Here is a 24,096-nt window from a genome sequence, read left to right as displayed (position 1 = left end):
CGAGATATACATATTTCATACAGTTTTTATACACAAAATATTGAGCGAAATTTTTAAACTTGAGCAAGTTATACACATTTCATATAGTTTTCATACACAAAATCTTGAGCGAAAATTGTAAGCCTTGAGCGAATTTTTTTGTATATGTCTTGTAAGAAATCTATCGTTATGTTTTGTAAACTGCAAAGTATCATTATATTTTATAAATATACACTATTATTATGTATATATACGTCATTATCCCTCTTTGCAAAGCGGTGATTTTGGCCCTGTTTGCTCTGCTAGTGACACCGCAAGAGAGACCTATAAGATTCCAATGTTTTGTTACCTTTTCCCCTACTTGTAACGGCATTCGTGTTTTCCCTAATCATCTCTATCACATAACTTTCCTCCAATAGTTAACTACTCTTTCTAGTATTTCATTCCCTTAGATACCATACTTTTGTTTAACCAAAAAAACAAAAAAGGTAAAAAGAAAGCATGACAATGGCCATTGATTGTATGGTAACAAGAATCAAGTCACCCATGACACAAACATCCAAAGAAAAATTCACAGAAGATGAGAAAAGACCACTGATTTTCGACTCCTCCGTGCTAAAACATGAGTTCAATATTCCTAGACAATTCATATGGCCAGACCACGAGAAGCCTTGTGCTGAGGCACCTGAACTTGATGTCCCACTAATCGATTTAGGAGCTTTCCTTTCTGGCGACCCAATTGCAGCTAAGAAAGTATGTACACTCGTTGATGAAGCATGCAGGAACCACGGTTTCTTTCTCGTGGTGAACCATGGAGTTGACACTAACCTTATTTCACTTGCACATAGTTATATGGATATGTTCTTTGAATTGCCACTTTCTGATAAGCAAAAGGCTCAAAGGAAGAGAGGAGAGCATTGTGGTTATGCTAGTAGCTTTACTGAAAGGTTTTCATCTAAGCTACCTTGGAAAGAAACACTCTCTTTTCCATATTCTGCCGAAGAAGGCTCGTCAGACATGGTTGACGAGTACTTCCTCAAGACAATGGGTAAAAATTTTTGCCATATCGGGTAAGAGGATATGACCATTTGATTTTATTGAATTGTGTCTCTGTCTCATAAAAAAAGATAAGAATTATTAGAGGGTACACATTGTTGGTTACTTAATTATATCTTCTATACACTCCTTACGTGGGTTCTGATTGATTTTCATGCGTCAAATACATCAAAAGTCTTTCGATAATAAGTGACATTGAATATTGGATAGGACTCAATACCTCTGCCTTCATTATTATACTATATTGAACTGTGTGACCATCTTATCTAAAGTTAAATAGTGTAAATAATATTTATATCATGTGACAACTTAAAATTTTAGATGAAATGGTCACACACTTTAGTACCTTTTCCCTTTTCTTGTTTTAATTTTATCTTTCCCCTCATCAACTTGACGAAAGTTCTATTTTTTCATTTTTATAGGAACGTTTACCAAGAATACTGCAATGCCATGAGCACACTCTCTTCTGGAATCATGGAACTCTTGGGAGTGAGCCTGGGTGTGAGCCAGAACCATTTCAAACAGTTCTTTGAAGAAAATGAATCCATAATGAGACTCAACTATTACCCACCATGCCTAAAACCAGACCTCACCTTAGGAACTGGACCACACTGTGATCCAACATCATTAACCATCCTTCATCAAGACAGTGTTGCTGGGCTTCAAGTTTTCATGGAAAACCAATGGCGCTCCATTAGTCCTAATCTCAGCGCTTTTGTCGTTAACATAGGCGACACTTTTATGGTAAGACACTTTGTTAACATAGGTCCTATTCACTAGTCATTTTAACAAATTGAATTCACGTTCTGGAAAAAACCAAAAGCATTTATTACTCCATTTCCTTCATTCAATTTGTTTGACACACTGTCTTTATTATTCGTTCCAAATGAAATGATATATATTTTGAACATGATTATTTTTAAACTTTTTATTTTGCCTTTAATTAATGAAAAACTTTTATAGTTAAGCAAATGTTACTTTATATTGAAGATCACTAGTTACAAAAGTTTTCTATCCTACGAATATTAATTATGATATGTTTAATACTAAAAGTTTTAAAAATCCTTATTCTTTTCTTAAATTTCGCGGCTAATTAAAGTCAAACTCTACCAAATAAATTAGAGCGGTGGGAGTACTATCCTTTTTCAAATTCACACTTATGCTTCAATTAATAGATGTCATTAAAGTGACAAAGTTAAAAGAGATAACGGGACAAACATTCTTGCGAGTAAGACTAATACTTATATATGTTAAAGAGCGTACAGATTTTTGCAAAACAAATACTCATAGAACCAGATGAAGTACAGTATAAGTAGATGCCTTCTTGAAGTATAGAGTGAGACCAACAGCATTTTCGTGACTAATAATAAGATACGGTTTCTGTCTCTGTACTTCCCATATTAATTAACGTACATGCAATTGGACGTACCACATCATGTCTTTTGTTGCTATTATTAATCTAGTTAAAGCACAAGTTGAGTTTTAGGTAAAGTGGAGGTCAATATCAGTGTGACTTTGTTTTTTTTTTTTTGCTCCTTTTGCAGGCACTTTCAAATGGAAGGTACAAAAGTTGCTTACACAGAGCAGTAGTAAACAACAAAACACCTAGGAAATCTCTTGCTTTTTTTCTTTGCCCTAAGAAGGATAAGGTGGTGAGTCCACCAACAGAATTGGTGGACTCCAATAATCCTAGAATATATCCTGATTTCACATGGCCTACACTCCTTGGGTTTACACAGAAGCATTATAGAGCTGATATGAACACCCTCCAATTCTTCTCCAATTGGCTTCAACAAAGAACTCCAGAGATTTAAGGCCTTAGTCTTTTGTTTAAAGTTCAGTATGCACGATAGTATATATTTCTTACGGTATTAAATAGTTGACTTACGAAATCAAGCAACTCTTTTTTTTTTTTGGTAACTAAGCTTTGTATTAATCACCAAAGTAGGACTTTACATATCAAGGCATAACTATACACAGCTTGCCATTCCGAAAGAAAGCAAAAAGAGGCAATCAAGCAACTCTTTATTGCAAGTAAGATACGATAACCTAAAAAATAACATAAAAATTCGTCAAATTACACTTATACTAATGTAAATATTCTTTACACTACCAATAGTATAATTTATCTATTGCAACATTTTATTTACTTTTTCTCGGTTTATTGAGTAATCTTATTATATACAATTATTTACTGCCATAGCTCACTTTAATATGATGGTGTGATTTGTTTTTGGTATATATTTACGTAAATTCTCTCAAACAAAGATGCCGATGTCGAAATTGAATGAACTAATTAAGTTTGACTAAGTTAAAGAGTGAAAATTGGTGGGTGGAATAACGAGACCTCACGGGATTATTTTTTCTTCTTTCAAGAAATTGACTACACTTTGTATGGACTCCATAAAGAAATTGATAACAAAAATATCCAAAAGATTAGATGGGGTGCAGGAAAGAACAATAGTGCTCCAGTGATAAGAATGAGAATCTCGAGCTCTAGATAGGACATAGATTAATACATACGAGTATTGGGAATGGGCAGAGCTTCCAGTGTTGGGAATGGATATATCTTCGTGCTAGTGTATTTGGTTTTATCCTTGTCCATTTGTTTTTAATATCTGGAGGTTTGGATTGTTGCGGAGTTATGGATTGCGTAGGAACAGGCTATTGTCCTGCTCTTTGTCCTTGTCTGTGCAATCCTGCTTTTATATTTATTTCTATTAAACAAAGCTGAGGCTCGTGTGGCCAAAAATCTTTATTAAAAAGCAATACATGTATCTTGTTACATTGGCCTTAGGCAATAAAAAGTAGTTAAAAAGTAGTTGTGGAGAGACTTTCTGAAATAATAACTATTTATGGAGTGACCAACTGAAAAATCAACTCTGTATAACAATAACCATGATATTATTGTTTGATTTACTATTCAAATGAATGAATTTGATATGATGAAAGTTATTTTTCATGAAAACTAGATGTGGCTGTTTGGTTTGTAAGTGCAAAATTAGCAAATCGGTAAGAGTTTTTATAAAATTTTGAGTATTAAAGATTAATAATAATATCTAAGTGTCTGGAACGGGTAATAAGAAAATAAAAGTTAAGATTGTTTTAAGAAAAATGACTTTCGCCTATAAGTAAGAATGATTATACATTTTCTACTAATCAAATAAAATAATTGTTTCATTTTTTCCTCAAATAATTTCAATAATATCATACACATAGCTTCATGTTGATCCCAGCTGACATTGTGATAAGAATACGCTTTTAGTTTAGTTTGGTGAAATGTAGGTCTCTAAAACTGGATGTCATAGGTTCAAATTCGATGAAAGCATATCTTTTTTTCTTATATGAAATTAGAATGAAATAAATTTATCCGGTATAACCTTTATAACAATCAAAATTTGACCGTTTATGTGCCTGCGAATTAAAGAACGGTTAACGGTGAGCACTTTGGATATTGACATTCAGCTATACCTTCTAGTATGTATCTCTCACAGGAAAACACCTTTATTTTTACTACTTGAATAGTATATACGATAAATATCTTAGTATCCCTACAGGAATGTGAATTGTTGTCAATTATAACCAGGGATAAAAATAATCAGACACATAATTAATGCAAATCTTGTTTCCTACAAAAGTAGAAAGAAACAGCCGTGAAGTAAGGACAATTAGGATAGTCCTTGTCCAGGATTAGGAATTTAGGACGTATCCAAAAGGTCCCCTTTCACGTGGCAATCTTTCTTTCTTTTTCGTTTTTTTTTTTTTTTTTTTTCCTTCACGTGGCAACCTATGTTGTTTCCCATGGGCATTTTTGGTTTATGTTGGTGTATTGATGAGTTGTCTGTGGCTGTGTCCTGTGTGCTCTATTTTAGCTCAAACTTACACATTTTTGTTCTCTCTCACTTTTCCCTAATATAATACGACATAACTTGGGATTGTGACTTGAATTTGACTCGTCCTTTTCCTTTATTATCAATATCAATTCTTTCTATAGATATGGACAAATGATTTTCAATCACTAATTTTTTTCTTTTAGAAAGGCAATTAGATTGTGCTAATGAGATTTCAACATAAGATCTCATACAGAACTTAAGCTCTGTAATCATTGCTTTAGAAATGGTTTTTATGTCAATAGAATCTTGTAACGTGGAGGTATATTATTTACTTTATAAACAACTAGTATACGTACCCGTGCAATGGGCGGATCGTTCCAAAGGAAAAAAAACATTATAAGATGTGTGTATTAAAGTAAAGGACCTAAAAGCACTTCTTGTTAAACAATATTTTGGTACAACAGAATTAGTCACGATCTTTAAAACTACAATAATTGATCCACCAAAATGAATATTTAGGACTATACAATGTATGCAAGGTAAACTTATTTGTTCAACCAAAGTAGATTTCTGATAGATTGCTGCATCAATACATATTTCCTAAACTACCAATGTGCTACCAAAAACTTAATCAAAATCTTCACCAAGACTAATTCCTAAAGGCATACTACATATTACGAATTTTACATAAAATAAGAGGGGATACATTGTCAAATTTGACGCTTAAGGCAAAAGAGGATAAATGGACAAATTATGTACGTTTATTTTCAAAAAAACAATATGGGTGAGTGATACGCCCAAATTATACCTCTAAATTAGAAGTAAGCGGTCGTTGTCAAATATAGAACCCAACAAGGTTGGGGTCGAATCTCACAGAGAATACAATGAAGAAATTAACTTGTTAAGTGTAACGCTTGACTAATAGTCAATATTTCGAGGGACGGGAATGTACAAAGTGTTTGGTTTTAATATTTATCATGATCATTAGTGAGAGAATGCTTGGTTTTGAATTAACAATTACTAAAGGCACTAAGGTTGTGGTTCCAATGGAAAGTAATGCGCTTGGGTTTCACTTCAACTCATTTCTATGCATAATTGTAGTAGACCAAGGGGCACTTAACTCTTGCCAAACGTTTTCCAACCAAATTAACAAAATTTATTCTAAGCTTTTCCAAGCCTTAGAATGTTTTATATGAGAACACCCATTTAGTCTCAACTAGCTTTCCTATTCCTAGCGCAAGCTATTAGATGAGGGTTATGCCTCAAATTGTTGCTATTAACTCTTTTCCTAACCTCTACTTTCTTTTCCAAGTAAAGTAATGGTAATAAAGCACAAGTAATGTTGTACACCATCACAAGACATTGAAGCATAAAAAGTTAATAGAAAACACATTTGGCATATAGATGAAGTGTGAATATGAAACACAATCACATAACTAACACATTTGGTCCCACAACCTTAGCTAAATGAGTTAGCTATTCATACCCATTAAATATAAAGTAGTAGCCAAAAGAATATTCATGGAACTTACAAAAATGTTAATGGAGAAGATGACAAAAAGATGGAGAATCTTCTTAAAAGCTTCACAATAAATGATATTCCAAAGCTCCACGTTTAGAGCTAAAAGACAATATGAACTGAAAAGTAGGGAATATCCAATGCTTTACACAACAACCAAGTACTAGTATTTATAGATGGGGGACAAAAAGTGAAAAAATGGCTTTTAATGCACTCGTGCGGGGCAAGTATGCGACTGCATACTGAGTGTGCGCCCGCATACTCTTTGTTGATCGCCGCACTTTTGCTGCCTTCCATGGGATTATGCGAGCACCAACTAAGTTGGCGAAGTCGCATACTCTTCGCATTTTTGCTCAATTCGCTCCACTCACTGGCTTGTGGAAGGACGAATATGTTCGCACATCAAGTTTGCGGTCCCCCATATTCGTCGCATAGGAAAACTTGAGGCTGCTCACTGGTTCTTCTTATGACGAGTATGCGGACACATGACAGAGAGTGCGATCCCGCATACTCATCGCATGTCAGCATTTTTCTTTGTTTTTCTCATCGTTTTGTCTTTTTGTGTCCTTGACTCAAAAACCTGAAACCATGAAACAACCTAGTAGAAATACAAACAAACACTTCAAAAGACTCCCAAAAAGAGATAAGTAGTGGTCATAAAAAGCTGAAAATCCACGACTTATCAACACCCCCAACTTAACCTTTTGCTTGTCCTCAAGCAAACAACTTAAGACTCACGACACACGACTCACAACATGCCAACTGGCCTAATTGGGTAGCACATGACTATCGGTTGGTATCAATAATTAGAAAACACACCTAATCCTTCTACCATATCCACCGCTTCAGGTTATTTCAAAAATGCACTAACAATGACCTTATGACACACCAAAACTTCACATGGTTTCTCGAGCTTACTCAATTTGCATTCACATCCTATTGACTCATTTGCATGGTCTCATTGCTCACCCATTATTATAATACATGCGCCCTCACAAGAAAGAAAGCCCCTTTCGCACAAATATCAACTAAAAGAGAGGGACAAAAGGAGAACACTCGCACTCAAAAAAGAATCTTACGTGTCACAAGTATCAAACCATATGCTTGCCCTTACTCTCTTTCCATACTAATTCCAAAAATAATCGATTGTAGATCACAAAGGTCTTTTCGGGTTGTAATGATGGCTTTGGGTTAGGTAGGATACAAATTTGGGTACAAAAGTGACCATCCCTTCCTTGAGCACTACATTTAACTTGGTTGAGGCCTTTTCTTTGATTCACCATAATTTCATTTTCTTTCCACCTTTTCTCTCCTTAGTCGCATCTTTCTATTGCCTTTTTATTAGTTGCCCTATTTTAGCAAAAACAGCAATGAACAACACTTCTTTCTTTTTCTTTTATTTTCTTTCGTGCAAGGGCAACCTTTTCATTTCTAACTACCGCCATTTCACTTTCGATTTTCGTCAACCTTTTTCACGTGGCTCTCACCCCCAACTTAGGCCAAAAGCCTATGTTGAGATTTTAGAGTTCAAGGAGGGATGGGTTCAAAAGAGATACACGAAGTGGTACGGCTTGTCATATGGCAATCAAGAAAAAGGCTGAAGGCTAAAAAAGGTTGACTAGTGATACATATATGAACAAGGTATTTCACATGGAAAATCAAAGATTGCCTAAGATCCTTTCTTCAACCGACTATTCGAGTATAGCTTAGGAAGAAAAATCGGGCAAGTTCTAGTTGACACAAGAAATCACACAAGTTAACACAAAACGTCACCACTCTTGGCACATGCATTGTTCAGAATGAGTAAATATCTATCAAAACAAGATCAATTAATGGTTTACCAAATTGAGTAGTCAAGAGAAACAACGTGAAGCCTAAGTTGTCATGGTCTTCATTTCTCAATAAAGTTTTTTTTTTTAAAAAAATATTGTTGGGGATACACCTTAGTATGTACTTTTCTAACTGTATTGATACCAAACAAGTCATGCTCACTTCCCGACCCTACAAGACTTAGTTCCCTTAAGAAAGCGCCCAAATATCTATCATTGGGACCAGCCGACTCAAAACTTCCTACAAATACTGGGTTCAAAAGACCATTAGCATCCTTAGGAAAAGAACCATGGCTAAGAAAAACCAAGGATATAGCTAATACCACAAACTAAATACACGGTCAACCACGATACATAAGAAAACAAAACACAATGCTATAATATAATAAATAAATAAAAAAACAAGATCCAAAAATTGTGTACACATGTCCAAAAATGATAGCCAAAAACACAGACACTTTTCAAAATACAGAGTCTACATGTGTACACATGGCCAACAACCACAAGGTCTATCCCCACAAGCAAGGCTACCCACCCCCAACTAAAAACATTGCATTGTCCCCAATGCAGCAAAGATAATCAAAAAACACGAGAACTCTCTTTGATTGCGACGTATCCTTTTCTAGCGTCGGTCGAGCCGCATCATCGAACGGAGCTATTAACGCCCTATTTGTAGCACTTATTAGAGAATCCTTTCTAGCAGGGTCAATAAACAACATGTGGATGTCCGGGGCTTTTATTTTCTCCAAGGGAAACCTTTTTAGATTTCTAAGAGGCGCTATTCCACTTTCGGGGAATAAGATCCATCAATTTGCTCAGCCGCTCTCCTCAAGGCCCGCTTAAACTCCTTATCAGTGCGAGCCATATGGTGTCCTGAGGCCTCATAAGCCTTGACAATATCATCGGTGGCACTTGGGAGCGACTCAAAGTCCTTTAACTCCACATACTCATCATCACCCATATGAAAAAGGTTTTGTCTTTAGGCGATTTCAAAGGATTACCTAAGATCAATTTCTACAGATGCAAGCGCCCTCGAGCATCACCCATAGGAAGAAGCCTCTCGGGGCAAGTTCGCCGGTGCCCATAGCCGCAAATAAGTGGAGTACGAGACGCACCATGTCTTGGCTCGACGCATTGTTCGGTGAGATCAATATCTATCAAAACAAGATCAATGTTGGTCTCACCCATCTCAACTCTCTCCAATCTCGTCTCCAAACTAACAACCCTGGCCTCTATTTCTGGAAGGAAGTGATCGTTTACGAATGTAGATACGCCTTTTGAATGAAACTGGTCACCTTCTTATCAACAGCAGTGGTAGTGCGGGCCATCGTCTCGAAACCCTACAAGGCTTAGGTCCCTTAAGAAACCCAAAATCTATCAGAGGGGGGTGGGGCGAGTCAAAACTTCCTACAAATACCGGTTCAAAAGCCCCATTAGCATCCTTAGAAAAGAACCACGGCTAAGAAAATGTCCCCAAGGATATAGCTAATACCACCTCTAAATACATGGTCTTCCAAACCCGATGTCAAATCAATGGTCTGGGTTTTCGCTCCAAAAATTTTGCCTCTCCGGGTTCTCTTCATCCTCCGATAATAGAATATCAATTTTTTTGACGGGAGCACAATTTCTATCGATGCAGGACCAAATCAAAACTTTGTGGCGATGACACAAAGTTGTGATCAAGCACGGGAATGGGATGTTTCTTGTGGTCTGCCAAGCCCGGTCCATGATGTGATAGTAAACAATCCGACCCACATTGATATACACCCCGGTCATGATACAGGCCAATAGTATTGCCTTCTGAATCCCCACCTTTATTTCATTATGGGATGGCCAAAATCTGCATCGACGATGTAAACGGTAGAGATGCGAGAGCCAAAACTTGGCCTCAATATTGAGGATGGACCTGTGAATATCTTCTCTCCAAGCCACCCATAGAGATGTAGTACCAGAGGCTGCAATCACCTCATAAGCCCGACAATGTCACATGGACCGGGTTGATTCGGATTTTTAAATTCCAAACCAAACCAATCGCGTCGGGTTTTTAAATTTATACACCAAACCAAACCGCGTCGGGTTTTTCAACCTCGGGTTTTCTCGGGTTACCGGTTTTCTCGGGTTTTTCGGTTTTTTTTTCATAGGAATAGTCTTGATACAATACATCTAACTTTTACTTCAAATATTTCCCCGGGTGAGATACAACTATATAATTAAGGTGCTTCTTAAGAAAATAACACAAAATGTGAGAACTCTGATGACATTGCATTAAAATATTCAACAAAAACTAATAAAATCGATTAAAATAAATATTGCTAATTAGGTTGGCGGCCATAAAGAAAATGACCATAATCTAAAAATACTAAGTCATGCTAAAATAAGCACGGCTAGTAAGTATTAATTACATGACAAAGAAAAAAACTTAAGTTATGTATTTTCACTCTATAAACTAATTATGCAAAACTAAAGAATAGATATCCAACATTCTCGAAATCCTAGTGGTAAATTGAATTTCTTTCCATAGCGTTAGTGTTGAGCTGGTTTTGGTTTGAACTTTATTTGAGTTACAAATATCCATAGGATATAAAACTTATTGACATTCAAAATTCTAAGTTCAAGCTTGAATAATATGATAATAGATAAAAAAAAAACTACGAAAAAATAAAAGAAATATTTATAAATTCCATTACAAATAAATATTTTTATGTATAAAATATTTTAGAAATTGAATATATGTAATATCGGGTTGGTTTGGTTCGAATTTGACTTTTTTTAGTTAATGGGAAACCAAACCAATTATGATCGGGTTTTTTTCTCAACACCAAACCAAGTCAAACCAAACCACTAGTCGGGTTTTTTTCTCGGTTTGACTCGGTTTATCGGTTTGGTGCGGTTTGTCGGTTTACTTTGTACACCCCTAACCTCAGCCAACCAAGGTCGCAGGCTTTCGGCCACATTCTTGTCAATTTTCTCCTCATACTCTGTGTGGGGTGTGCCCTGATTCCCAAAGTATTCAAGATTGATCCCTTCATGGAATATGGGCACTGTCACTCCCCGAATTGTGCACCCAATCATCATCTTTTTCTTCTTGCCCATTGAAACACCGAGGTTGGCATAAAATTCTTGGCAGATTTGCGGGATGTAGTTGTCGGGGTGCTCAGTGAATCTCATCTAGTTTCGCCTCTCAAGTTGCTCTAGTATCCGGGGAAAGTGCTCCTGAATCCCCTTCAGGAGTATCTGCTTCTCAGAATTGAAGGAACGTTTATGGTCGTAACGCTCTTTCACCCCCGGGATTTTCCATCGTAGATCTTCCTCATATTTAATCCGAGTGGCCAGCCGCTCCTGGAGTGTCCTTTCCCGAGGGGTGTCTACTGCAGGTGTAGAGGTTTCTCCTTCTGGAAGTGTTGTTCCTTCCGGTAAACGCTTTTTGCGTTTGCCGGTTGTGTTCTTTTAGGCAAGAGCTTTGCCTCGAGTCATCCTGTATATCACAACACCCAGCAAGCCATGGTTATCGTTAAATAAAAAGAAAAAAAAGAAAAAGAAAAAAACATGAAAATATGGTGCCAAATCAAGTGTACAAGTGTAACCAAAGTGGGCAGGATTTGAAAGTGTGCGGACCGCACAACAAAATATGCGCTGCGCACAATGAGTTTGCGAACCCGCAAACTCATCGCCAACTGCCCAGAAGTGAGGAGGTCACTGCCCCATTTTAGGCCGAAGTGTGCGCACCGCACACTGAGTTTGCGAGTTTGCAAACTCCTCGCCAACTAGCAAAAGAAGGAAACCCTTCTGCCAGTTTTGGCTAAGGAGTTTGCGTTCTGCAAACTCAGTATGCACTCACGCATACCCAACGCACACTCCTATTTTAGCAAAAGACCATTCTAACCCTACTCGTAGTTGGCGACGGAGATGCGACCCCGCACACTCAGTTTGCGGTCGCCAACTCCGTCGTCTTCTTCACCATTCGTACCCCATCGCCATTTTCATGGATTGAAGCACAAACCCCCCTCCCCCCCACATCGACCCCCAATGCAAGGTTTACACTACCCATTATCATTTTAACTCGTCAACCAAACTCAAGACTACCAATAAGCAAATTAACAATCATAACCCCCCTCCCCCACAGACGAGTGGCCGCTAAACAGCCACTAGAGCGAAATCAACCATCCAAGCAGCCTAACTAAAGTCTAAGGGAATGAATTCCACTCTTAGCAAAAAGATTTTCATGAAAATTAAAGAGTTGCAGGCATACCTTAAGAATCTATGAATGCTCAGTGAAGGATGGCGTCAAGTGATATCCAAGAAAGCTTAGCACAAAATTAGGGGAGGGGTGGTGAGAAAGGAGGCGGTGCGAGGGTGTGGGAGCAGTGGAGATGGACGATTTTGGGGGGAAAGGGGGGTGGTGACGTTTAAACTTCTCAAGAGGGAAAGAGAGAGAGAGAGGGGACAAAAAAATAGAAAGACGACAAGACAGCAACCCCTTTTATATTCACGCCACTTTGCGTTGAGTGTGCGACCGCACATTAAGTTGGCGGTTCCGCATACTCTTCGCAAGTGGCCTTACCTGACGTGGTCCCTTCTTGTAGATGCGGACAAGTATGCGGCCGCACACTAGAAGTGCGAGGTCGCATAAGGTCCGCCAACTTGCCATTTTCGCGTGACTTACTGCCTTTTTTTGGGCTGGAGTTTGCGGCCGCCAACTCGTGATGCGGTCTCGCATATAGGCCGCACTCCAGCCACTTTTGTTTTCTCAATTTTCTCAGTTCTCTCAATCACATCTCCTTGCAACCTTGATTCATGCACACTTAACACCCAAAGAAAAACAAAAAGAGTTAAAAACTTGGGTTGCCTCCCAAGAAGCGCTTGATTTTACGTCGCAGCACGACGGTTTTACCCCTTTTCTTTTATGGTTCATTGAGGTAGGTGACCTCCATTGTCTTTGCTTCATTGGGTAAGCCAAAGTAATGCTTAACCCTTTGCCCGTTCACTTTGATTTTATTCCCACTTGGGCACACAAGTTCAAGTACTCCATGTGGGAACACTTGTGTGATTTCAAACGGACCGGGCCACTTGGATTTTAACTTTTCGAGAAACAACCGGAGTCTTGAATTGAACAATAACACCCGGTACCCGAACTGAACTCTCTTTGCAAGATCTTTTTGTCATGAAAATGCTTCATACGAGCTTCGTAGATGGAAGAGCTCACATAGGCTCTAAATCGGAATTCATCCAGCTCATTTAGTTGATCCATCCTTAGTTGCGAAGCATCTCCCCAATCAAGATTTAACTTTTTAAATGCCCAAAGTGTCTTGTGTTCAAGTTCCACCAGTGACAAGCTTTGCCAAATACCAATTGATAAGAAGACATGCCGATGAGTGTTTTGTATGCAGTTCGGTACGCCCATAGAGCATCATCCAATTTTCTCGACCAATCAATCCTATTTGCGTTAGCTGTCTTGGAGAGGATGCTCTTGATCTCCCGATTCGACACCTCAACTTGACCACTTGTTTGGGGATGATAAAGGGTGGCCACTTTATGTTTTACTCCATATTTCTCAAGAAGAGCTTTGAATAAGCGGTTGCAAAAGTGAGTACCCCCATCACTAATGATGGCCCTTGGAGTTCCAAACCTTGAGAATATGTGCTTTTTCAAAAATACGGTGACACTCTTGCCTTCATTATTGGGAAGCGCAACGGCCTCCACCCATTTGGACACATAGTCCACTGCCACAAGGATGTATTTGTTGTTGTAGGAGCTCACAAACGGACCCATGAAATCAATGCCCCATACATCAAACAACTCCACCTCAAGAATTGGTGTCATAGGCAATTCATGCCTTCTAGAAATACCCCCTTGCCGTTGACATTGATCACATGCCTTCACAAAGTCATGGGCGTCTTAGTAGATGGTAGGCTAATAAAAACCACTTTGGAGGACTTTTTTCGCTGTTCATGAACTACTATGATGACCACCAACCGGAGATGAGTGACATGCTTCAATGATGGGCATCATTTCTACTTCGGGTATACACCTCCTTATGATGTTATCGGCGCAAACCCGAAATAGATATGGCTCATCCCAATAGAACTTCCGGACGTCATTCAAGAACTTCTTCTTTTGGTGGAAGTTCAAATCCTCGGGCATGATGTCACTAGCATGATAGTTTGCAAAGTCGGCATACCATGGAATCATATCATATGACCCCGCCATCACTTGCTCATCCGGGAATGATTCATTTATTTCAAGACCATCCGATGGACGCCCGCCCTCTTCAAGGCGAGACAAATGGTCCGCCACTTGATTTTCACAACCTTTTCGATCCTTGACTTCAAAGTCAAATTCTTGCAAGAGAAGGACCCAACGTATTAACCTCGGTTTAGCATCTTTCTTTGTCATGAGGTAACGTAGAGCCGCATGGTCGGTGTGAACAATCACATGGGTTCCCAACAAGTAGGCACGAAACTTTTTGAAAGCAAACACAATAGCAAGCAACTCTTGATCGGTGATTGTGTAGTTCATTTGGGCACCATTTAGAGTCTTTCTTGCATAGTAAATTGGGTGGAAGATCTTATCCCGCTTTTGACCAAGAACGGCCCCCATGGCAAATCCGCTTACATCACACATCAACTCAAAGGGTTGAGACCAATCAGGTGCAATGATGATAGGAGTCGATGTGAGTCTTTCTTTCAAGCCCTCAAATGCCTTCAAACAAGCATCATCAAATACAAACTTTGACTCTTTCTCTAACAATTTGCATAGGGGGTTGGCTATTTTTGAAAAGTCCTTGATGAATCTTCTATAAAACCCGGCATACCCAAGGAAGCTACGAACAACCTTTACGGAGATTGGGGGAGGAAGCTTGACAATAACCTCAATTTTAGCTTGATCAACCTCAAGCCCCTTTTCCGAAATTTTGTGCCCTAAGACAATCCCTTCTCTCACCATGAAGTGACACTTCTCCCAATTTAGGACCAAGTTTGTCTCTTCACAACGTTTCAATACTTGGGCAAGATTCTCCAAGCATTCATCAAAGGAGTCCCCCACCACGGAAAAGTCATCCATGAAGATTTCAATGGACTCCTCTACCATGTCGGAGAAAATAGACATCATGCAACGTTGAAAGGTTGCGGGTGCATTACATAGCCCAAAGGGCATTCTCTTGAAAGCAAAGGTCCCATAAGGACAAGTGAAAATGGTTTTCTCTTGATCCTCGGGGCAATGGTGATTTGGTTGTACCCGGAATAGCCATCAAGGAAGCAAAAATAATCCTTCCCGCAAGCCTATCAAGCATTTGATCCATGAATGGCATTGGAAAGTGGTCCTTTTTTGTCCATTTGTTCAACTTTCGATAATCCATACATACCCGCCATCCGGTGACCGTGCGAGTGGGAATCAATTCATTTTTAGCATTTGCAACCACGGTGATTCCACCCTTTTTGGGCACGCATTGAACCGGGATAACCCAATAGCTATCCGATATAGGGTACACAACACCGGAATCTAACCATTTGATAATTTCAAATTGCACAATCTCTTGCATAGGAGAGTTCAACCTCCTTTGATGTTCAACACTTGGCTCACATTCTTCATCAAGTTGAATTTTATGAGTACAAATACCGGGCGGAATCCCTTGGATATCCGCAATACACCAACCAATAGCTTTTTTATATCTTCTCAAAATAACTAGCAACCTTTCTCGTTGTTCATCCATCAACCGGGTGGAAATAATCACGGGCAATGTGTTGTTAGGACCAAGGAATTCATACCTCAAGTGTGAAGGAAGAGGTTTGAGTTCCAAGGTAGGAGGCTCAATAATGGAAGGCTTTGCGGGAGGAGTAGCACGGTTTTCTAAGTCAAGATCAAGCTTCTTTGGATTGTAATGGTATGACCCCAACCCAATCAATGCATTAACCGTCTCCTCGAACTCTTCATCATCTTCCCCCTCATAGTTCATTATCACCGCCGCCAACATATCACCCACATGCTCATGCTCAACGGTTGCATCCATGGCTTCATCTATCGTATTAATAACCGACACAACACTCATATCCGCCGGTTGTTTCATTGACTTGCAAATATGGAAAGTGACTTCTTCATCATTTATTCTAAATTTTAGGTCACCTCTCTCCACATCTACAAGAGCACGCCCCGTGGCCAAGAAAGGTCTCCCCAAGATTATGGGTACCTCAAAATCAACTTCACAATCCAAGATCACAAAATCGGCCGGAAAAATGAATCGATCAACCCTTACAAGCACATCATATAGGATACCAACCGGTCTCTTCACGATTCTATCCGCCATTAGTAATCTCATTGTTGTGGGTCGGGGAGTGCCCAACCCCAATTTGTTGAAAATAGCAAGCGGCATCAAGTTAATGCTTGCTCCAAGATCACATAGTGCCTTGCCAAATTTATACAATCCAATTGTGCAAGGGATGGTGAAAGCTCCCGGATCTTCCTTCTTTTGAACCAAGGCCTTTGTCAAAACTAGCGTGCTTGGTCACAATGATGTGTAACTCCCATTGTTTCAAAACTAGTACACCTCCTCGTTGATTAGGCGTCACAAGTATATCTTTCATGAATTTTGATTCTAAATAAGATTTCAAAGACATTTGAAGTTGTTGTTAAGGAAAGTAAGGTATATGTCATGTGTCGGGCAAGATTTATGAGTATCGAATTAATGATGACTTAATGAAGTTTTGGAGAAGAGTTATAACGTCTCTTGGATTGTTAATAAAGTGTTAAATAAGTATTAAAAAGGTTCCATAAGGATTTAAGAACAAACAAATAAAGGAATTGAGTTTGTGGGAACTTTGGTAAAACTTGGCAAAATTTTCAAAATTTTTGTCCAAATTGGTGGAATATCTCCTAGAATATGAGGAGTTTTGGTGTGTTTATTTTTTCCAAATTGAATTTCATCGAGTCTAGTTTCCAACGCAACAAACCGCTCATCAATGTGATGTACGAGTAAAAACGTTATGGCCATTCTCTGAGAGCAGAAAATTCTTCGACCATTTGAAAGTGTGGGCTTTTGGTAGGAAATTCTACTTCTTCAAATTGGAAAAACCGTCAAATGGTCAATGACCCATTTTTGATGGCAGTTCTACGGACCATTTTTTCTCATCTTCAACAACAACGGAGGATTTTAAGTCACTAGACCCATGTTCATTAATTCATTTCATTTCCACACCACTTCTCTCTAGAACCCTCTAGAACTCTCTCTACTCTTCATGCACAAGAAAACAAAGGAAATCAAAGATCAATAACAACAATTCAATTAAGAAACCCATCAAAGTTCATCTAAGCCAAGAAATTGAAGGTGAAACTAGGGTTTTTCTGTGTGAAGTGTTTGCACCCAAGGTTCCTTTTACACCATCTAAGGTAAGTTTTATGACATTTCCTTGTTGTTTAAGGTATTTGAAAGTTGAAACACTTGGATTATTTAGGAAATAGGAAATAGGTCATGAATGTGGGAATAGTGTCACTTTTGAGTAAATGTTTGGATTGAGTTATGATTCTTGATACATTATGATTATAATCATGTTATAAATGATATTGAGAACATGGAATAGACATTTTATATGAATGAACGAAATTGTGTGATATGACCATGAATATAGATGAATTGAAGTGAATTGAGAAGTAAGGATAATGTAGTTGAATAAAGGCTATTGTGATGATATTGATATTTTAGGGATGTTTGGGAGTTGATATGGAATATGGAGAAAGTTGTATAAACAAAGGAAATTTGCCCAAACTTTGAAGCACGTTCTTATAATCGATTAGCTTGATTGTAATCTCTTGAAGGTAGAAACGTGAGCGTTGAGCAAAAGCGATAGAATTTTTCGAAAGAGGTATGATAGTTTCTTTCTAAGACATGAATATTATGACATTCCAACTTTCTCATGAATGTCCTATCTTAAAGAAACCTATGAGTCCTTGTTCATGAATAGCCATATGAGATAAGAAATATGCTATGAGTACGATAATGATGATGGTGTTTAAGCCTAAAGATTCTAGAGATTATTGATGCCTACGAGGCTAATGGTACTAACCACGATTTATTGATGTTTTATTTGTGCACTCACCACGTTAGTTCCTCCAAGGTGAGATATAACGATTTTGAATACTTCATAACGTAATCGGGGGTTCACGACCTTATGTCACCCCGACATAGTTATAGTTGCTTTCAAGTTCTAAGGTATGTTTGATGATAAATGTATAATGGTGGTAAATTATGATGAAGCCATGATATCCTATGAGATGAGTAATAATTGTATACGGTATTTTTATGGATGCCATAAATATGATATTATTTTCTGTCCTTAATTCTTGCATGTTCTATGAAAAGTTATGATCTTATGAGATGTATGTGATGATAAAAGATTTTTCCGTAGTAATGGCAAGGATGATGATGAGATATACCAGCCTCGTTATGGCCGGGTACGGAAGACACATATGTGATATTGTCGAGCCACTACGTGGCCGAATTAGTCTCGTGGGTACGGAATTTTACGTGGCCGAATACGGATAATGTTTAAATGTGTATAAGCTTATTGTCTATGATATGTATATGTATGTGTTATGATGAATGCAAGATGATGATAAGGTTACGATTAGTTATGCTAAGGTCATGATATGACATATAATAATGTTAAGGATGATACCAAGTCTATATGACGGGGTACGGGGTTGTACTGCATTGTAAATTATTGCATATGTAAGTATGTGGATATAACAAGTGTATCTTTAGAGGAACAAAGGGGTAAGTACGTACGGCGAATGTTCAAAAGGTATCATGAAGAATGGACAATTCATTTATTTTATGCCATCCCTTATGTTCCTATTATGTAGTATTATTATTCATCTCTCGTCGACGCCGTGTTCATGCCCTAGACAGGAGACGGTGAGGATCCATTGTAGCTATCGAGTGAGCCCTCCTTTACGGAGGTGCTATTTTGAGATAGTATTTTTGTGTGCATATATTTTGGGCACGACGGGGTCCGTCCGTCCATATGTCTAGTACTCTAGTATGCTCGTAGATCGGAAGTGGGTAGTATGGTCTCGATCTTTATATATATATATATATATATATATATATATATATATATATATATATATATATATATATATATATATATTGATAGAACTGGCTTATGTTGTACAAAGTAAATATGTTTCAAATGTTAACATTTTTTTCTATTATTATGAGTATAAGAAATGTGAATGACGCCGAGTAATAGAATAGATCCTGGTCCGCAATGTGTGTTGTGTTGGAATGTTAATTAAAATCCCTTTCAATCTCTCTATAAATTTGAGAAATTTTCCATCATCCGCCTTTTTTGCCAATCGTTGAGGAAATAGAAGAGGATGCTTCATAACGGGCGGTGAAGCCCTTGGTACCTCCTCTACCGCTTCCTTGCCTTTTGAAGCATCATCAATTTCCGGAGCATCTTCAACAACAATGGGCTGTTCAATACTAGCCCGTTTCTTCTTTTGATTCACTTCTTCTTCGACAACAATGGGTTCTTCAACCATTTTCTCCACATCAACTAACATATCATCTTTCACCAATTCCTTCTTCAAAAGAAAATAAAGTAATTTCATTGCATTTATGATCACCATCAGATTTAAATGGGAGTGTGCTTTTTGCCTTTGGTTAAGGATAGCCGAGATTTAGCCAAGCTGAGACTCCAATTGTTTAATGGAGGTGGAGTGTGAACTTACAACTTGCCCCATTGATTTCACCTCATCTCTTGTCTTCTTGCAAAAGGTATAGGTGGATTCCACTTTCTTCAACACTCTTGATAACATATCTTCGATTTTTGAGCTAGCGGGGTCGCTAATAGGCAGTTGACTAGAGTTTTGTTGATTCGACTTTGGAGGGACATATGAATTTGAACTTCGATGATTGTTGTAGTTATTGTAACCCCCTTGATTGTTGTCTCGATTATCTCTCCAACTCGAGTTGCCTTGATCCTTGTTCCAACCTTGATTCCCTTAACCTTGCCGCCAAGATCTTTGATTAGGACCTTAGTAGTTTGGCCGGGAACCCTCCCTTTGATTGTTGATATAACTCGGCTCCTCATCATACATTTGGAAGCATTGCTCATCCGGAGAACCCCCTTTACAAGATCCTACCGCATTCACCCCTTTACTTCCACCACCCATGACATGTTTCGTAAGAAGGTCCATTTGGGTGACGAGTTTTCCCATGGACTCATCTCTCTCTTCCTCCTTCTTAATCATATCACGAGTGAGCACATTTTTGGAGGACTTTCCTCCACCTACTTCTGACTCCCTAGTATGCCATACTTCATTAGTCTCGATCAATTTATCCAAGAGTTGTGGTTCGTGGCATAGGAATTGTACAAGATTTTCTCTAATGTTGTTGCCATTTGTTAACCGAGTCCAAAGACCTATAAAATGGAGAAGAACTAGAAACCCACCCAGACTCCGACTTTCTTTTTAAAACGAATCCAAGTTTCATGGACAACCTTCTCAGGAAGTTGACGAAAGTTATTGATTTCATCACGGAGTTACGACATCTGAGATGGAGGAAAGAACTTCTTGAGACATGCTTCAGTCAATTCCTCCCAAGTAGTGATAGACCCGGACGAAAGATCATCTAACCAAGTCGCGGCTTATGGAGATGGAAAATATGGGGCTTTCAATTGAGACGCTCGGATGCACATTGGTAGAACACACCCTAAGAAAGTTCTTAAGGTGCCATTCAACGCAAATAGGCCCTTAGTAACGATCCAAAGTGTAAAATGGTCACATGGAAACTCGAGTTTTCAATCGACTCAAGTCAACTTGTGGGGTGTCTTCGATACCCTCGGAGGATTTTGAATGGGATTACCATCCTCGTCCATATTTCCTGCACAACACACAACAACAAAAGAAATTAAGAAGAGAAATAAAGACTAAAAGTAATGTTTTACACTAGGTAGTAAATTTCTAGACCGTATTTCCTGGCAACGGCGCCAAAATTTGATACGCCTAAATTATATCTCTAAATTAGGAGTAAGCGGTCGTTCTCAAATATAGAACCCAATAAGGTTGGGGTCGAATCCCACAGAGAATACAATGAAGAAATTAACTTGTTAAGTGTAACGCTTGACTAATAGTCAATATTTCGAGAGACGGGAATGTACAGAGTGTTTGGTTTTAATATTTATCATGATCATTAGTGAGAGAATGCTTGATTTTGAATTAACAGTTACTAAAGGTACTAAGGTTGTGGTTCCAATGGAAAGTAATGCGCTTGAGTTTCACTTTAACTCATTTCTATGCATAATTGTAGTAGACCAAGGGGCACTTAACTCTTGTCAAATGTTTTCCAACCAAATTAGCAAAATTCATTTTAAGCTTTTTTAAGCCTTAGAATGTTTTATATGAGAACACCCATTTAGCCTCAACTACCTTTCCAATTCCTAGCGCAAGCTATTAGATGAGGGTTATGCCTCAAATTGTTGCTATTAACTCTTTTCCTAACCTCTACTTTCTTTTTCAAGCAAAGTAATGGTAATAAGGCACAAGTAATATTGTAAACCATCACAAGACATTGAAGCATGAAAGTTAATAGAAAACACATTTGACAGATAGATAAAGTGTGAATATGAAACCCAATCACATAACTAACACATTTGGTCCCACAACCTTAGCTAAATGAGTTAGCTATTCATACCCATTGAATATAAAGTAGTAGCCAAAAGAATATTCATGGAACTTACAATAATGTTAATGGAGAAGATGACAAAAAGATGGAGAATCTTCTTAAAAGCTTCACAATAAATGATATTCCAAAGCTCCACTTTTAGAGCTAAAAGACAATATGAACTGAAAAGTAGGGAATATTCAATGCTTTACACAGCAACCAAGGACTAGTATTTATAGATGGGGGACAAAAAGTGAAAAAGTGGCTTTTAATGCACTCGTGCGGGGCAAGTATGTGACCGCATACTGAGTGTGCGCCCACATACTCTCTGTTGATCGCCGTACTTTTGCTGCCTTCCATGGGATTATGCGAGCGCCAACTAAGTTGGCGAAGTCGCATACTCTTCGCATTCTTGCTCAATTCACTCCACTCACTAGCTTGTGGAAGGACGAACATGCGACGGTACATCAAGTTTGCGGTCCCGCATATTCGTCGCATACTTGTGAAAACTGTGCTGCTCACTGATTCTTCTGATGACGAGTATACGGACTCATGACAGAGAGTGTGATCCCCGCATACTCATCGCATGTCAGCATTTTTCTTTCTTTTTCTCATCGTTTTGTCCTTTTTGTGTCCTTGACTTAAAAACCTGAAATCATGAAACAACCTAGTAGAAATACAAACAAACGCTTCAAAAGACTCCCAAAAAGAGATAAGTAGTGGTCATAAAAAGCCGAAAATCCATGACTTATCAATGAGTGCACATTTGTTTTCATTTAAGGTTGCAATTAGCTCGCTAAATTGTCATATTAATCATACATTCACTATTCACAATGTATTTATGCGAAAGAAAATTAACTATCTATCATAAGTAAACTTTCTTATGAATGATAGATGTGTTTTCACCATTTGTATTGTTCAATAATATTCTGAACTTACATAAAGGTGGCCTTAGATTCATTAACTACTAATTCACAAATCATAGGTATTTATTGTCACATGTATCATAATAATCCAGTTGTTTAAATACTTAAACACTGGGGACATACATAACAAACAGTCATCACATGGAGCAACAATAATCATCAATATGACCAAGTAAACTCTTTACTTACTAAAAAGAAAGATTTCCTAAACTATTGAAGAAGCCAATTTAATAGCTATGTAGAAACAATTATGGGACATGCCTCTTCCCTTACAATTGTACTTGAGTATTCTCCTGCGCCACAAATAGCAAACAACATAATATCATATTTTAAACACCTTTTGCACCAAACACATTTAATCATACAATCAGCAATCATTTTCTGAAGTATGCTAATTGTTAGTCTGCTTCACTTTTAATAGAAAATCATCTCGTGCAATTTATGTTTAATTTTTTCCCCCGTATTAGTAATCGCGCATTCTTTTGGTAATTGATATTACTTAAAATGTAATAGAGTAAAAAGTAAGCAAAAGAAGAAAAATAAGAAGAAAAATAACACATTAATGATTATTGTGAATGCACATCAAACATCCTCAACGAATTTGATAATTTCTTCAAACAAATTCCTGCAGAAGAGAAAGAGGAGATTAATCAAAGCAGCTATTCATCATTTTGAAAAGCTATTTAACTTGAAAACTCCCCCAGCTGACAACTCTATTCTTAATTGCATTCCTCAACTTATTACCGAGGAGGATAATGAGATGCTGACCAAAATTCCTGAAAATGAGGAGATTAAGGAGGCCATTTTTAACCTTAGCTCAGACAGTTCCGCAGGTCCTGATGGTTTTAATGGAAACTTTTTTCAAACTTGTTGGGATGTCATTAAAAATGATGTTATTGACTTTGTCCAAGAATATTTCAATGGAAGAAATCTCACCAAATATTTCAATCATACCTGCTTAGTATTGATCCCCAAAGTCACTTCTGCCAGCAACTTCTCAGAAATGAGACCCATTAGCCTCACTAACTTCACCACCAAAATCATCTCCAAAATTTTCTCCAACAGACTTAACACCCTTCTTCCAACCCTTATATCAGAAAACCAAAGTGACTTTGTACAAGGCAGACTGATTACAGAAAATATTATGCTAGCCTAGGAAATCATTCAGGGCATCAGAAAAGAGAATAAGGGAGGCAATATGGTAACATGGCAAAAGCATATGACAGGCTTTCCTGGAATTTTCTTATATCATTACTAAGAAAGTTTGGCTTTTCTGAGGTGTGGATTTATTTAATTT

The 24,096-nt window shown here is 38.0% G+C and overlaps 2 protein-coding genes across 2 annotated transcripts; one reads left to right on the top strand and one right to left on the bottom strand.

Annotated features, from left to right (window-relative positions):
* Nucleotides 1-327: 327 nt before the first annotated feature.
* LOC132051661 (gibberellin 20 oxidase 1-like) lies at nt 328-2,938 on the top strand. The gene is made up of 3 exons (XM_059442820.1): nt 328-1,049; nt 1,458-1,779; nt 2,580-2,938. Exons 1-3 carry the CDS (start codon nt 481-483, stop codon nt 2,847-2,849), a joined length of 1,161 nt encoding a protein of 386 aa, XP_059298803.1. The 5' UTR covers nt 328-480; the 3' UTR covers nt 2,850-2,938.
* A 3,960-nt stretch (nt 2,939-6,898) lies between these two features.
* LOC132053786 (uncharacterized) lies at nt 6,899-19,838 on the bottom strand. The gene is made up of 10 exons (XM_059445890.1): nt 19,617-19,838; nt 15,577-16,689; nt 15,135-15,422; nt 14,791-15,020; nt 14,310-14,754; nt 13,541-14,012; nt 13,337-13,490; nt 12,880-13,017; nt 8,342-8,510; nt 6,899-6,967 (listed from the first exon to the last, which is right to left on the bottom strand). The coding sequence occupies exons 1-10, from the start codon at nt 19,836-19,838 to the stop codon at nt 6,899-6,901; spliced, it is 3,300 nt and encodes a 1,099-aa protein (XP_059301873.1).
* Nucleotides 19,839-24,096: the final 4,258 nt, after the last annotated feature.

This window comes from Lycium ferocissimum, chromosome 4, assembly GCF_029784015.1.
Source record: "Lycium ferocissimum isolate CSIRO_LF1 chromosome 4, AGI_CSIRO_Lferr_CH_V1, whole genome shotgun sequence".
NCBI lineage: Eukaryota > Viridiplantae > Streptophyta > Magnoliopsida > Solanales > Solanaceae > Lycium > Lycium ferocissimum.
Note: the sequence above shows the minus strand (reverse complement) of the source record. Positions and strands in the feature narration are given on the sequence as shown.

Coding starts and splice junctions, on each gene's coding strand:
- LOC132051661 (XM_059442820.1), top strand. CDS start 481: ATGACAATGGCCATTGATTGTATGGTAACAAGAATCAAGTCACCCATG. Junction 1,050..1,457: donor AAAAATTTTTGCCATATCGG/GTAAGAGGATAT, acceptor TCATTTTTATAG/GAACGTTTACCAAGAATACT. Junction 1,780..2,579: donor ACATAGGCGACACTTTTATG/GTAAGACACTTT, acceptor CTCCTTTTGCAG/GCACTTTCAAATGGAAGGTA.
- LOC132053786 (XM_059445890.1), bottom strand. CDS start 19,838: ATGGTGATCATAAATGCAATGAAATTACTTTATTTTCTTTTGAAGAAG. Junction 14,013..14,309: donor AGAAGAAGTTCTTGAATGAC/GTCCGGAAGTTC, acceptor CTTGAGGTGGAG/TTGTTTGATGTATGGGGCAT. Junction 6,968..8,341: donor GTATCAATACAGTTAGAAAA/GTACATACTAAG, acceptor TCATGGTTTCAG/GTTTTTGAGTCAAGGACACA.